This window comes from Patagioenas fasciata, chromosome Z (assembly GCF_037038585.1).
Source record: "Patagioenas fasciata isolate bPatFas1 chromosome Z, bPatFas1.hap1, whole genome shotgun sequence".
Taxonomy (NCBI): Eukaryota; Metazoa; Chordata; class Aves; order Columbiformes; family Columbidae; genus Patagioenas; species Patagioenas fasciata.
Genome location: NC_092560.1, coordinates 21,229,019 through 21,242,240, shown reverse-complemented (window position 1 = coordinate 21,242,240; position 13,222 = coordinate 21,229,019). Strand labels below are relative to the sequence as shown.

At 38.2% G+C, this 13,222-nt stretch overlaps 1 protein-coding gene across 14 annotated transcripts in view; it reads right to left on the bottom strand.

Moving 5' to 3' along the window:
- Window positions 1-13,222, bottom strand: part of MPDZ (multiple PDZ domain crumbs cell polarity complex component) — a 98,372-nt gene that overhangs the window by 27,910 nt on the left and 57,240 nt on the right. For 6 of the 14 annotated variants that reach the window (XM_065860195.2, XM_071802627.1, XM_071802629.1 and 3 more), the window contains 5 exons: window positions 11,116-11,157; window positions 5,859-5,963; window positions 4,983-5,078; window positions 4,336-4,513; window positions 2,154-2,264 (listed from right to left, as the gene is read on the bottom strand). In XM_065860195.2, the coding sequence (XP_065716267.1) occupies window positions 2,154-2,264; window positions 4,336-4,513; window positions 4,983-5,078; window positions 5,859-5,963; window positions 11,116-11,157 (532 nt within the window). The remainder of the gene's footprint in view (window positions 1-2,153; window positions 2,265-4,335; window positions 4,514-4,982; window positions 5,079-5,858; window positions 5,964-11,115; window positions 11,158-13,222) is intronic. The other 8 variants (XM_065860194.2, XM_065860197.2, XM_065860199.2 and 5 more) reach the window with 5 other exon arrangements.

Below are 13,222 nucleotides of genomic sequence, written 5' to 3'. Positions count from 1 at the left end.
ACTCAGTGAACAGGCAGTTTCCCTGCAGTACAACAACACTTTCTGTTTACACGTGATTCACATTTGATTTTGTCTTTAATAAAGAGAAGTCTGGGAAAAGTAATTTGCTAGTGCAATGATCCTATTACACTTTTACATTTGTCATCTATAAACAATTTTTAAATTGTATCTTGATGAAATTTTAAGCAACTAAAATAAGCATCACAATCATTTTGTACATAAACAGTGGCATCCTAGTAAAAGAGAAAACAAAAGATTAGACACAGTAATTCAAAATCTTGCCTTTTGTATTTTGTGTAATGAGGGCATAGCACCTAAAATACTACTGCTAGCTCAAAATGTAATCCATGCAGCAGCATTGTATTAATATACTGACTACTGTGATAAAATATGGAGCATCTGAGTTTGCCTAAACAGCTAGGTTTTAAACAGTGTGCATGAAGCATGCTTTCTTGCCCAGTCTAGGACATGAAAAGCAAATACTAAAATAAAGGCTATTTTTCCTTTTACTGTTTTGTTGTTGTTGTTTGGTTTTGTTTCTTTTTTTTTTTTTCTGTTTGTTAGAGGTTTGCTTTTGTTGTGGTGGTGGTGGTTTGTTTTGCTGGGGTTTTTTTTGTTTGTTTTTTTCCAAAAACAAACCCTAAAATAACAGGATTTACTTTACCTTCTTTTTTTTTTTTTTCATTTTTCAACTAACTCGTTTTCAGTGTTTTATTAATGTGTCTATGATGCTAAGGTATCAGAAAAAAACCCAAGCATTTCATACAGCATAATGCTGTAACCCTACAAATTATCCATAACCATGGTGATATATTAATTCTTACTCAGAAATACTCAGAGCAGTATAGTACAAAACACAGATTTGAGGGATAACTGCTTGCTAGAAAACGATACATAAACTAGTTTTTCACAGCCTGCTTGTTTTATTTGGGCTATTCTGGAGTACTTTATTTGGCCTATTTTGGAGTACACTTAAGATCTCTTTAACAACTTCAGCTGCCTGAATGAAGAAAATAAAGGGGAAGAAACTGACTCATTAGCATCACTTGAAACTGACTTCCTTGCTAAATACACAGTGGTACCATATTAAATGCAGGCAGCTAGCTACCTGGGTGACTACACATGAGTGAAGGCAGGAAATTCTCTTTTAGGATCTTATTATTCAGTACAGAGTCAAGTTTCAAAAAAAGACAATAAATATAATCCCATTTAGGAAGATCACAACACAAATCGTGTACAGTAAGAGCATTTCCAATGTTTCTGCTTACAGAGAAACAAGGGTTTGTTAATAAACAGTGCAGAAATAACCAACAAGCTTAATAACTAGAAAACAAGAAGAACAAAGAACTACAATTAAAAAGAGCAGAGCAGCATTCTCTAAATAAATTCTGATAAAGTAATGGCATAATTCCCACCCCAAATTGGCCTAAACATCCAGCAGTGGAAATTTTGTTCACATCACAGCAAATGAAAAAGCCTTATTTTAGTAGCTTGAGTATCAATAACCAATGTTCAAGAGAGTTTTTTCATGCAACTTTACCTTAGATGACTGATGATAAAATGGGTTAGTAGTTTTCTGCCCACAGGGAGCAGAAGCTGAAGAAGGGCTATAAAGAGACTCTGGCTGGGGAACAAGAGTTATGAGACAACTAGTAAATAAACATGCAGCTTACACAAATTCTACAAAGAGGAAGTTTAGTTTCTAGTGATGCAAGCAACCTATATTAAAGCTCAGAAGCTTTTCTCTGCAATGTCCATGCAGTTTAGTGACGGAAAACTTCCGTGTACTTCTAAGTCCTTTCATTAATGTCCAATGAATTTTTTAACAGGTGCTGTATTTCTGCATGCGCTCCTCAGACATGCTGTCAATCTCTAAGAGCTGGTTTTAGTTAAGACTCCTACTCTGCCCCCCAACAAATTATCTTTCTTGAGGCTTTTCAAAATAGTTTGAGGACGGCGTGCTGGAGGGTAATTCCAAATCCAAATCGATTTCATTCTAAATGGAAATAATACTTAAATCAAACCTTTGTTACTACAATAGCTGAGATGGAACTTTCAGGATTAAGTATCCCATTCCCAAACACCAACACCATTGAACATTAGTTTCATCTATTACTAGGTATTACATCTCTTCTCATATGTTTTATGCTTACCCTTGGTCTGCTTATAATGCTCTGTACCATAAAGACTACAGGATTGCCTGCCTTCCGTATGGCTTCCACAGCTTGTTCATGGCTGGCATCTCTGAGGTCAATTCCATCCACCTGTAATTGGAAGGCCTCATCTTAACATTGCAAGAAGCTTTTGTTTCTGGTCAGCTTTTGTTTCTGGTTAGGAAGCTCTGACTAAAACCTAAGCCCAAACCTCTGTTACTGGTTTCTATTGACTTGGCCTGAGGTCTCACACACACAGGTTTGAGACTTCCAAGAGCACTGAAAGGACATCAAATAAATATTCTCCATGGTTTCAAAAACAGGTTTTTCAACATTCTTGGTTCAGGTTCCTTCAGTTTTTCCACAGGCAATGAAACAGAAGAGATATGATAATAAGAAGTGATGAAGTAATCTGAGGAGAGTGGTAGCATTTGCCAAATATCACTTCCTGTAACTCCAATCTGAGAATTACCTACCTCCCAGGACCTCATGAGATTTACAAACTGAAACTTGTTAAGTGCTGGAGGGTCTTTCACTATGGAGTATTATGTCAGTACAGTGTACTTTTTTCCTTTCCTTTTTTTTCATTCTTTTTTAGTCAGACCAATTTTATCTTCTAGACAATGTACCTAGAAGTCAGATTTTTAGGCCAGAGCTGAAAAGCTCTTCTAGAATAAAGCATTTACAAAGGATGGCTAAGGACATCTTTTTCTCTGGTCACTTTTCTTCATGCCTTCTTGTGTATTGGTGTGTAAAACAGATTGCCTTGCAATCCAGACAAGAACCATATTATGGTGAAGTTAGCATCAGTAAAGCATTGTCACAATGAACACAATAAAAGCCAGAAGGTAACATGGAAAGGTTATTTGTTAGTAGCAATTCTCGCACATGAAGTTATATAAAGAGGATTACCCCTACCTTTTAACTGTCTAACTCTACCATCCAATGTAAAGAAAGGGAGAAGAAAAACAAACTGACAAACTTCTAAACCTATGAGGAACTGAACACTAACACTAAGGGTCTCCAATTCCCTCTCTGAAATACTGTATGCAGTAGCAGAGAGAAAAGCCTAGATATGTCACAACTTGAGAAACTGAAGGAATCTCTTCATGAACAGTCACATTAACAAAGCATCGCTTACTTAATTTCACTCACCTGCTTCAACTTCTACAAGCATCATTGTCACAGGCAATCACATAAAAATCCAGGTATTCAGACATAATGAATGCTCTTTAACTTTGTGGCCACCAAGCAAAATTCTACCTCTGAACTTGCTATACACTGGAAACTCTTCCACCCTGTTGTAGAAAGTGCTACCTACATTAAGGTATTAACTCCAGAGCCTCTTGTAGCAGACAGTAAACTGCAATTTAAAGGAAGCCCAGTCTGATCCGGGCGAGTATCACCACCTCCATCACCCTGCTGGCTATGTTCTTACTGATGGACAGTCAGCTTACGACATCCAGCAGAATGAAAACAAGTGCAGTTCCTAATGGAACACTAGAAACAGGGTAATCACTGACTTATTATCAATAATCATCACAGGAATTACACACTCCTTTCAGTATGTTCATTCTTCAATATCTTGAAGTGGCTGCACGAGCACAGAATTGTCTAAGCAGAAAAGAAATCTACATAAATTCCTCCCTGCAACACCACTGGCTACTCTGTCCTCAGGCGTGGGCACAATGCTTGTAACTTCCTCTGGATCAAATCCAGCATTCTTCATGTCACCAGGAAACAAACTGTACCTCCCTTAATTCCTGCACAAGATGCACAAAAATTATGTGATTTGATTAAGATTCTTTAAGGGAGAAACAAGCTTGGCATCTGCATGATTTGCTATTCACTGGCCACTTCTGTTGCTATCCAACATGCAAAGATAAAATCTTTCAGCTTCACCAAACTTAAGCTTTTTCCTACACATTCTGGCTTTAAAACAGGCAGGTAGAACTGCAGGCTTTGTAGATTCATGCTCACATAGTCAGTCATCTATGCTTTAGGATGTATATTCAACTTAAAGTTGTCTGCACTCAAACATCAGCAGATGGTACTACACTCTGTATGGCTCAAGTGGTGCCAGCTGGAGCAATTACACAGCTGTTGGGCCACGATCACACATCCATCTCAGCATCTCCAGAGATGCTGAGGGTATTGCAAGCAAAAGGCACTTGGCTTGTACCTCCACGATCCGATCGCCAGTTTTCAGCGTTCCATTTCGGCCAGCTGGGCTGTCTTCCAGGATATGCTTGATAAAGATCCCCCTCATCATTTCTCCATTACTCAGGCGGCTCCCCATCCCTCGTCCTCCAACAATGCTGATCCCCAGTGACTTGCTGGGCTCTCTCCAGAGTTCAACCCTGTTGTGACAAAACAGGAACCAAAATAAAACAATATCTGCTGGGATTATGACAGTGCTGCACATTGAAGACACCTGGATTTGCACAATGGTTTAAAAACATTCAGAAATAACTCCTCTTTGGAAAGTTTTGTCAGGCGTTATCTACTGAATTGCTCAGAAAGTCTGTAGTTATGTCTACTGTTCACTTCATTTTGGATTCTAATCAAAAATTTGAATCCTTGTCTTGATCTCCTCTTACTGGTTTCCAGAGAGTCAGCCTACAAGGATAAATTGCTAAAGCATAAAGCAATCAAGAAACTGCTAGATTGCAGGGATCCAGCCAAATGGCAGTAAAAATCAACTCCTGGAACGCACAATATACAAAAGTGAAGAAATTCTTTTTTTTTCCTTATTCCTCTGCATTACAAGTTACAAAATTTTTGAATTGCAGATTAGATTTTATACTAAACAAATAGATCTGCACTCACTTTCTAGGCTGGTTCCAGTTAGTGAAAGCTGCATTTTGAAGCTCACTTTCTTCTCCCTCCCCCTCTTCACGTTCTGGAAGCTCTGGGAGTTCCCTGCTGATGAAGAGGAACAAGAAATTAATTTTTAAAGAACCCACCTAATACCTACATTTCACTGCAAATTTCATGTAGCGGATCACCATGCCAGCATTAGAATTTGTAGACAGGATTAATGTAAAAAGATGTCTGTTAGAATATTGGGGGATTCCCTGTCCACTTATCTCTGCAATTCAGTTCCTATCAACTGACAATCACAGAAGATTGTATTTTGGAAAGAGAACCAAGTCAAATTGAAGGTAATTACTTATTGTTTCCAAAATGGAAGAAATTACAACAGCAACATTAAAAAACAGTTACTGCTTTTAGACATTAATTTCAAGTAAACAAAAGTTATTAGTTACTTTGAATATTTTGGCCTACAACTACAAATTTTTGAAAATCAAGGAAAAGGACAGCATAACTAATTCTTTCCACTCTATGTTCTGGAGAGAACATAAATGCCAAATTCTCATGTTGAAAGCACTGAGCATTTGTGGCAATACATAAATTAAATTGCACGGTATTTAAGAGATGTTTAGGATAAGGCAGGTTCAATCTCCTTTGGGGTAGATCAAACAGCTATAAAACAGCCTTGTAAAAATGTCAAAAAAAAATTGCTAGTCAAAGCTAAAATCATCTCCTGAACAGCTTTTCAGTGTAATGGTTGCTGGTCTGAATAAAATCATCCATCTTTCAGCTTTTCTAAAACAAAACTTATCTTCCTCAGCTGTGACAAGTGTATGGAAAGAGTTACATCTGAGAGTCCTATGGAAGAAAACAGTAAGTCATTTGACTCACCTGACAGTATGTGAAGGAAAAAGTTCAAGTGGCACAGCTCCCTCTGTCTGTTGTCCCAAACTGGCCCTGTATTCGTCTAAATTTTCTGCTGGCACATATGTAATACTGAAACAAAATGGGACATGATTAAAGTAGCATGAGGACTGTTGGATGGGTGTGAGGAATGCATATGAGGAAGGCACTCAAGACTACTTCACATAGTCATTGACTTCACAGCCATAATGCTGGTATGTTTGGAACAGGAGTTAATCCTCTGTGACTTTGCAACAAATATGCATTTATGATTAAATTAGGTAACGGAACAGCACATAATTTTCTGAGGGCTGGTCACTTCATTTTAAGAAAATGGTGCTTGGACAGTGACAAGAGTGTAATAGAGACAAGTTAGCTTTAGTCGAAACAGATTCCTTGTGCATAAACAAACACTGAATGATGTGTAAGGTATGATGCACCATTAACATCCCAAGTGTTGGCTTAAATAGCTTCTGGAAATTGGCGTGCAGAAGGTTCTGTGCTTTCCTGGGCAGTTTTGATTCTATCTCAAGTTTCTACGCTGGTGGTGAACAATAATGTGAGAGTTTGGACATACAAATGTGTTACAGCACACCACCTATGCCACCAGGAGCAATACCCTGCTCAAATCGTTCCTCCACCCCTTCATGCACTTTCAACCAGCTTGGGACAGTCAGACAGTCATGTTTCATCAGCCAAATTACATGCAGATTCCTGAAGCCCCAGTATAACCCCATCATGTTTGAATGCCAGAAAAGAAATGGAACAATAGACTGAGGAGGGGGAAACAAAGAGAAAGAAAAAGAATTAAGGCATGAAGAATACTTCTTTAAAAACTTCCCTCTACATGCAAAACGAAACCATGATCTAAACAGGGCTACTAAGATGGCCCTCCTTGCTTAGTTTTCTTAAAAAGCTTTAGTTGTTTGATAAGCAGCTTAGCTATCAGATGCAAGTTTGCCAAGAAGGCTGACAGAAAACACACAAAAAAGGCTGTCCTCCCATCCATCACATGGTTAGAAGAAATATAAACTTATTTACCCACAGAACAGATAGAGGAAAAAAATCTTGGCCACTTTCACAAGGAAACGTAAGCTGCTGAGGAGACACTCCTTCAGCTTCGAGTCTCTCACTTACTTGAAGCCCTGCCTGTCACTCCCTGACTGGAGTCTTCTTCTGTCTATTATTCCCTGGTTGCCACTGATTCCCACTCTTGCTGGTTTTCTGCTGAGCATAGCAAGAAGCATAAGGTAGAGCAAATAAACTTTTAAACGACTAATGCTGTCTGTCCAAAAACACTTTATCAAAATTATCATAAGGACCATCTTCCTTTGTCTTCTTTGTCTGTGCCCAATCATATTCCCTACATCCTTTCGCATCTACCATATCTAGAGAAGTGCAGAAGATGCATAAATAGGTGCCTAGGTGATGAATAAGAGTGTGCTGTTTTGACTGAAAGTGAATTAATTTTCTTTTTTGTAGCTAGCATGGTCATTGTTCAGATTTAGTTTGAGAACAAGAAGATAACACCCCAGGACAATGTTTTTTCAGTTGTTGTTGTCTGGGGGCCAAGGACTCTTCTGAGCTCTCTGTCCCCCGATGTGAGGCAGCCGGGAATGGGGAATAGATGTGGCAGACTTTGACTGACATCCAGACTGATCAATAAAAATACTCAATTCCCTTAGCGTCATGCTTCATATTTAAGGAGAGTTGGAATTTTTCCAGTTAGGGAGACAGAGTGGGAGAAGGAGACCTGTTCCAGGTCTGTTTAATTTCAGTGGAGTTCTGTTCGGGAGCTCTTTTTAGTTTGGCCTTTTGCCATCTGGCTGTTTTGCAGATGCCTCTGGGTCTTTCTTCCTTTTTCTCTCTTCCCCTTGGACTGCCTGCTTGCTAAGTATGAGGTTTGTGAGGAACTGCATTGAGTATATTTTATTTTATATTCTATTTCCATTTTATAGATATAGATATAGGTATAGATAGAGATATATAGTAGTAGTAGTAGTGGTATATCAGTATTATTTTGTTCTTTTATTAAACTGTTTATCTCAATTCCTGAGCTCCTTCCTTCCTTTTGATCGTCTCCCTTATTTGGGACTGGGGAGGGAAGTGAGCAAGTGGCTACTGTGGTTGTGATTGCCAGATCAGTTTAAACTGTGACAAGGAGGAACTCTCCAGTTCTTCTAATGCAAATTTCTAAACCATCAATAATATAACCAGCTTATTTTCCTTAAGACTCCTCCCTCTTTTTCTTTGGCCATTTTTCAAACATACAAGCATTATGTGCTTGACAGAAAGTGTTTTTATTTTGAACTGCTGGGGAGTTAACACACACTAGGGAACAAACATTCAGCACAAGGTCACTGACTCTTAGCAGTCTTTCCTGAGGGCATTCCAGCACTGGGAAACATGCAAGACATGCAGCAGTTATTCTGCAAAGCCTTACCAGGGAAATGGAGAGAAATAAGGGGGAAAAGAGTTTCTGGAAATAATCACTACTACTTCTTAGCCATCTTCAACTCCAAATGCACTGAACTGTAGCAGGGAGCTAGGATTAATATTATGGTCACAAAACCCTCATGGGCAATGCTGCTGCAGAAGCACCACCCACTAAGTGCATAAGAATACCTTGCCTCTACAAAAGCTATGAGATGTGCAAGCTGCATTTCAACGAATGAAAACGTATCATTCATCCTGTTACATTCACCTGTTTTATCCCTGTCAAATTCATCAATTTTCACCATGCAAAAGTAAGCAGTAAATAATGTATTTTCCCCTGAAAGACAGCCGCAGTAAAGAAACCAGAACTGCAAGCAACACTTCTGCTGTCTCAGGAGGCTTGGACAATTCCTTTTATGCTAAACTGCAGCTGGAAGATGTTGTTCAAAGTATGGATAGGAGAATGGAAGACTCCTAAAAACGAAACAGATATGCCCAGATTCAGCCTGGGTGTAGACAGTAGAGTACAATGACTGACAGCAGAGCATCCAACATTTTTAAACTGTTATCCAGTCCTTTTGTTCAAGGAGCACATGGCAAACAATTATGCAGGGTCCCAAGGTCCAAGGGTAGGAGTAGTCCTTACCTCGTACTTCTGTGCGACATCAGCATTAGAGATCATCTAAGGGGGAGGTAAACCACATGCACTCCAATTTCTGGGACACCCTGCTAGTTTTCACTGTATGAATGAATAACTGACATTGTGCTGGGACATCCAAAAGGTAAGTCTCAAAGGATGCACTAAAATAGCCTTATGTGCTATTTACAAATACCTTCAAAAAGCTCTCTTAGGTGGGAAAGCTTCCCTTTCTGTGTACAGCACAGGAAGTTAGAAGAAAAGAGGTTAACTCCACCGTTTTGAAAAATGCATCTAAAATTGAGCAACTGAATTACCTAATTGATTCCCACAGTCAAGTCAAATTTAGATAGAATCAGTGGGAGCTGTTACATTTTAGTTCTTTGGAAAATTACATTATTTCTATTCTAGTGCCTAACTACAGTTCTAATTGTCTAATTGCAAGCACTCAAAGGGAACTTTCAATATGTTTTTAACTCTTCATTCTTATCTATCACTAAACTTCAATAATGCTTCACCTACTTCAGAAACATAAACCAAAACGCTTATTTGCATTTTGGAAAAAAAAAAAAAGCATAACAAAGAAAACTAAATAAAAAGGTATATTCTGTGTAGGAGTTCACCTTTGTTTCTCACTCATGATTTTCCAAGTTCAGTTAACTACAAAGGTTTCCTTAGCTGCTTCTGTTAGCTAATCTGTATTACTGATGCGCCTGTCATCCTCCACTCTCTCCTTTTCATGTTATTAATGAAGTAAAAAGTTATACAAAAAAAACAAGCTCTGCTGAAACTTAGTTTTAGGAAATATGTATACCAGAAAGTCGTCTTTGCTAAGTGGCTGTCAGTCCCGCCTCCTGCATTCTGTGACACACAGCAAAGCCAGTTTGTACTGAAGACCTTGGATTTATATTTGCCAGCAATTTTTTCCCTGTTTCATACTATATCAGCAGACAACCCAGAGTTATCAATTCCATCACTTGCTGGATAGCTACTTTAGATCACTCCTGGAGGTCACAGTGATGTCTGAAGATATCCAGCATCATCCTGAACAGCTCAGCATGCGACTGAGGTGATGAGTGGCCCAGAACAAGATGGGTCTTGGGCTTCTCTGGTCAACTCTGGTTTATCCTTGTGCTGTAAAGTGGAAATATAAATCCACCTAGGCACCTGGATGGTTCAGCTGCAAAAGGGACTGATAATTGCCTTAATACAGTCACAGAGAAGAGAGTAAGAAAAACAAGAGCAAGGCAATAGGGATGAAGACACAAAACAAGTAAGTGACTGCTCTATTATTTTGTTTCATTTCTTATCTGCAAGAGAAGTTAAAGTCCAGCAATTTCAAGAGAAAATATATGCAGGGTTTAGTCATTTCCTCTCTTTCATAGCTGTAAAGTTTGAAGGAGAAAGTGTTCTGGCTTCCTTTTTGAGAGATGCAACCACCCTCCCGCACCCAGAGATATGCACTAGCAATGAAAGCAGTGACAATGAAAACACCAAAGAGTGTACATATGAAAATATCTCATAAACACAACACCACATGCAGTACAGAGGAACATTTATCACATGCTTGACTGAACAGTCACACAAAACCTTAAAACACCAACAAACCAAATAACGAAGTATGGAAAATGTTCAGGACAAATTGCTGTCATTAACACTTAAGGTCTAATTTGAACCTTTTTATATATGAAGGAAGTAAAATGTAAGTGCCACAGAAAATATGACACTGAGATTAATCCAGATATCAGTACATGATACTCATGTCAATTCTAGCAGTGAACCCTATACATACACACAGACATACACAGACACGCACACATGCTCTGAGCACATCTGAGATGGCTGTCACAGATGAAATTTTAAAATATTATCAATAATTGTTTAGAATTTTTTTTTCATTCCAGTCTAAAGAAGTACACTCCAATCTTCAATCTGAAAGCCACAACCATACACAAATACACACACTCATACTTAAAAAAAATATATATATAAACATCCACATGTGCAGCCACATGTGCATGCACATACACACACACATATACACACACAGAATATGTACCTATATCTGGATATATCCCTGACATTACTATGGATGTCACAAAAGCATGGAATGATTTTACAGACAAATTGCAACATAGAGCCATAATGAGTTTCTGAATCGCCAATACTCACACATAAAAGAGGGCCTGATCATCAACAGGTGCTGGAGAAGATCTAGAATGTGAAGCATATGATGCAGCATCTTTTTACAATGTGTTAACAAATATCAGTGTCTCATGCTGAATGTGAGAGGCATATTTATGTAGTTAAAAGTATGAGCTGCTTTTTCTTTTCTTTCTCCTTTTCTTTTTTTTTTTTTTTTTCCCATTCTACCACTGGTTCATCTACACCTTCCTCAGAAAGCATCCGCTCTTTATTGTTGTCTATAGCAATGATTATTAACAAGCACAGAAAATGGAAATGTAATCTTTCTTCTATTTCTTGATCAAGAATTCATCCCCACACTTCATGCAGGTGAATTCTGATTCAGCTCTGTAATTATCTGACAGATGTTACAAGCAGCTGCTGCTGAACACAAAACCCTGGCTATTTTTACAGAAATATAAGAGCTTCTGGCAAGGTGGAGTGAGAAGTGAAATGGAATGCATTCTGGCAAGGCCACACATCTGGTTTTCTACACACAAAGCAGAAAAAAAAAAAATCTAAGTCTGAAACTCAGATTTCTGATTCTTAAACAATTCAAAATCAAATTTCCTTTATTAAAATTTAAAGCAGCCTCTATGTGTCAAGTAAGAACAGCTTTATGTTTTCTCAGCAAATAATGTTTGCCACTAAAACACAGCTTTGACATTAAAATAATTCAGCTTAATCACTCTTGCAGGACACTCTTCTACCCCAAAAAAGATCAGTCTATAAGTTAAGGTGCAAAATTTACAGCCCTGTATGGATTAAGACGAATGACATAAAGACAGCCACACCTGAATGCTGTGAAACCCCATTTCCTGAGGAAGACACCAAAGAGACTCAATTTCTTTATTTGAAATATTGCTCCTTAAATCGCAAATCCTGCATGGTGGTGCACTACATTAGCTCTGAAATGACATCTACGTAGGTCTGTATCCCTCTCAGCAAACAAGAACTATCATGAGATAATGCTCCATATCTCCAAATTCCTGATTTGGGACTTCATATCACAATATTTTTCTGGGATCTTGTATAATACAAGTACAAATTACAGAAAAGTTTAATTATGCTGTAAAATTTTGTACCAAAATTATGTAGGCCCAAAAATGCTGTCTTTATTCTTGCAAGACTCCTTTAGAAGCTACCAAAGGATTTGGTCTTTCATTTCTTTGAAGTGCAGAAGATAGCTTCGCTTTAAACTCTTATGATGGGAATGCACTGAAGAACATAAATATAAAATGAAAGACAAAATTCTTAAGAACTTGAATAGCGACTGCCCCTTTTCTGTGAGACATTTCAGAAAGAGCATGTACTTTTTCTGGAAAACCTGAATATTCACATCTGAGACAAAGTTTTGGTATTTCTGACATATCTGTGAAAGACTAAGACTATTAAAAAAAACACAGTCACACTAGTGTAAAATGCGGCAGCTGTTAAAGGGTAAGCACAAATAATGAACACATCTGTGTTTGATCATGTAACTGTGGCACTAATAAAAGATTCCTCAGTGAAGAATGGTGCTATCGCATCTGTGTATCTAAGCAGACATACACACACATGCACGCACACATACCAACTGATTTCAGTCATGGCAGTCAGAATTATAATACAGTTTGAAAGACTACAATAATAATCAATGTCATATTTTACCAACACTGACTCGCTCATATTCATGACAGCATTGACAATAATGTAATTCATTATATGAGCATACCCCAATATTTAAACAAGCTGGCATTAAATCATAATCCTAAACATATGACAGCTATGGGGCAGAATATTAAACCTACCACCCACAGTGAAGATACTCTGGCTACCTGTTTACAAAATGCCAGGTCTCTTCAAAGCTAGAATACATCTGGGGAAGAACGCAGTGTTCTGTAGTCCATTTTAAACTGTCAGAAACCACACAGTTACCTGCAAGTGCACTGAGACTGAACTGATCCCTTTCAAGGTGACCCCCTAAATAAGTAGAGGTTTCTATCACAAACAGATTCATTAATCCCATTTACAGATCTGACTCCATCCATGTTACCATAGGTTTGAGAAAAGCAGCTACTAGATTTTTTAAGCTGCAAACCCAGCACTGGTGTGT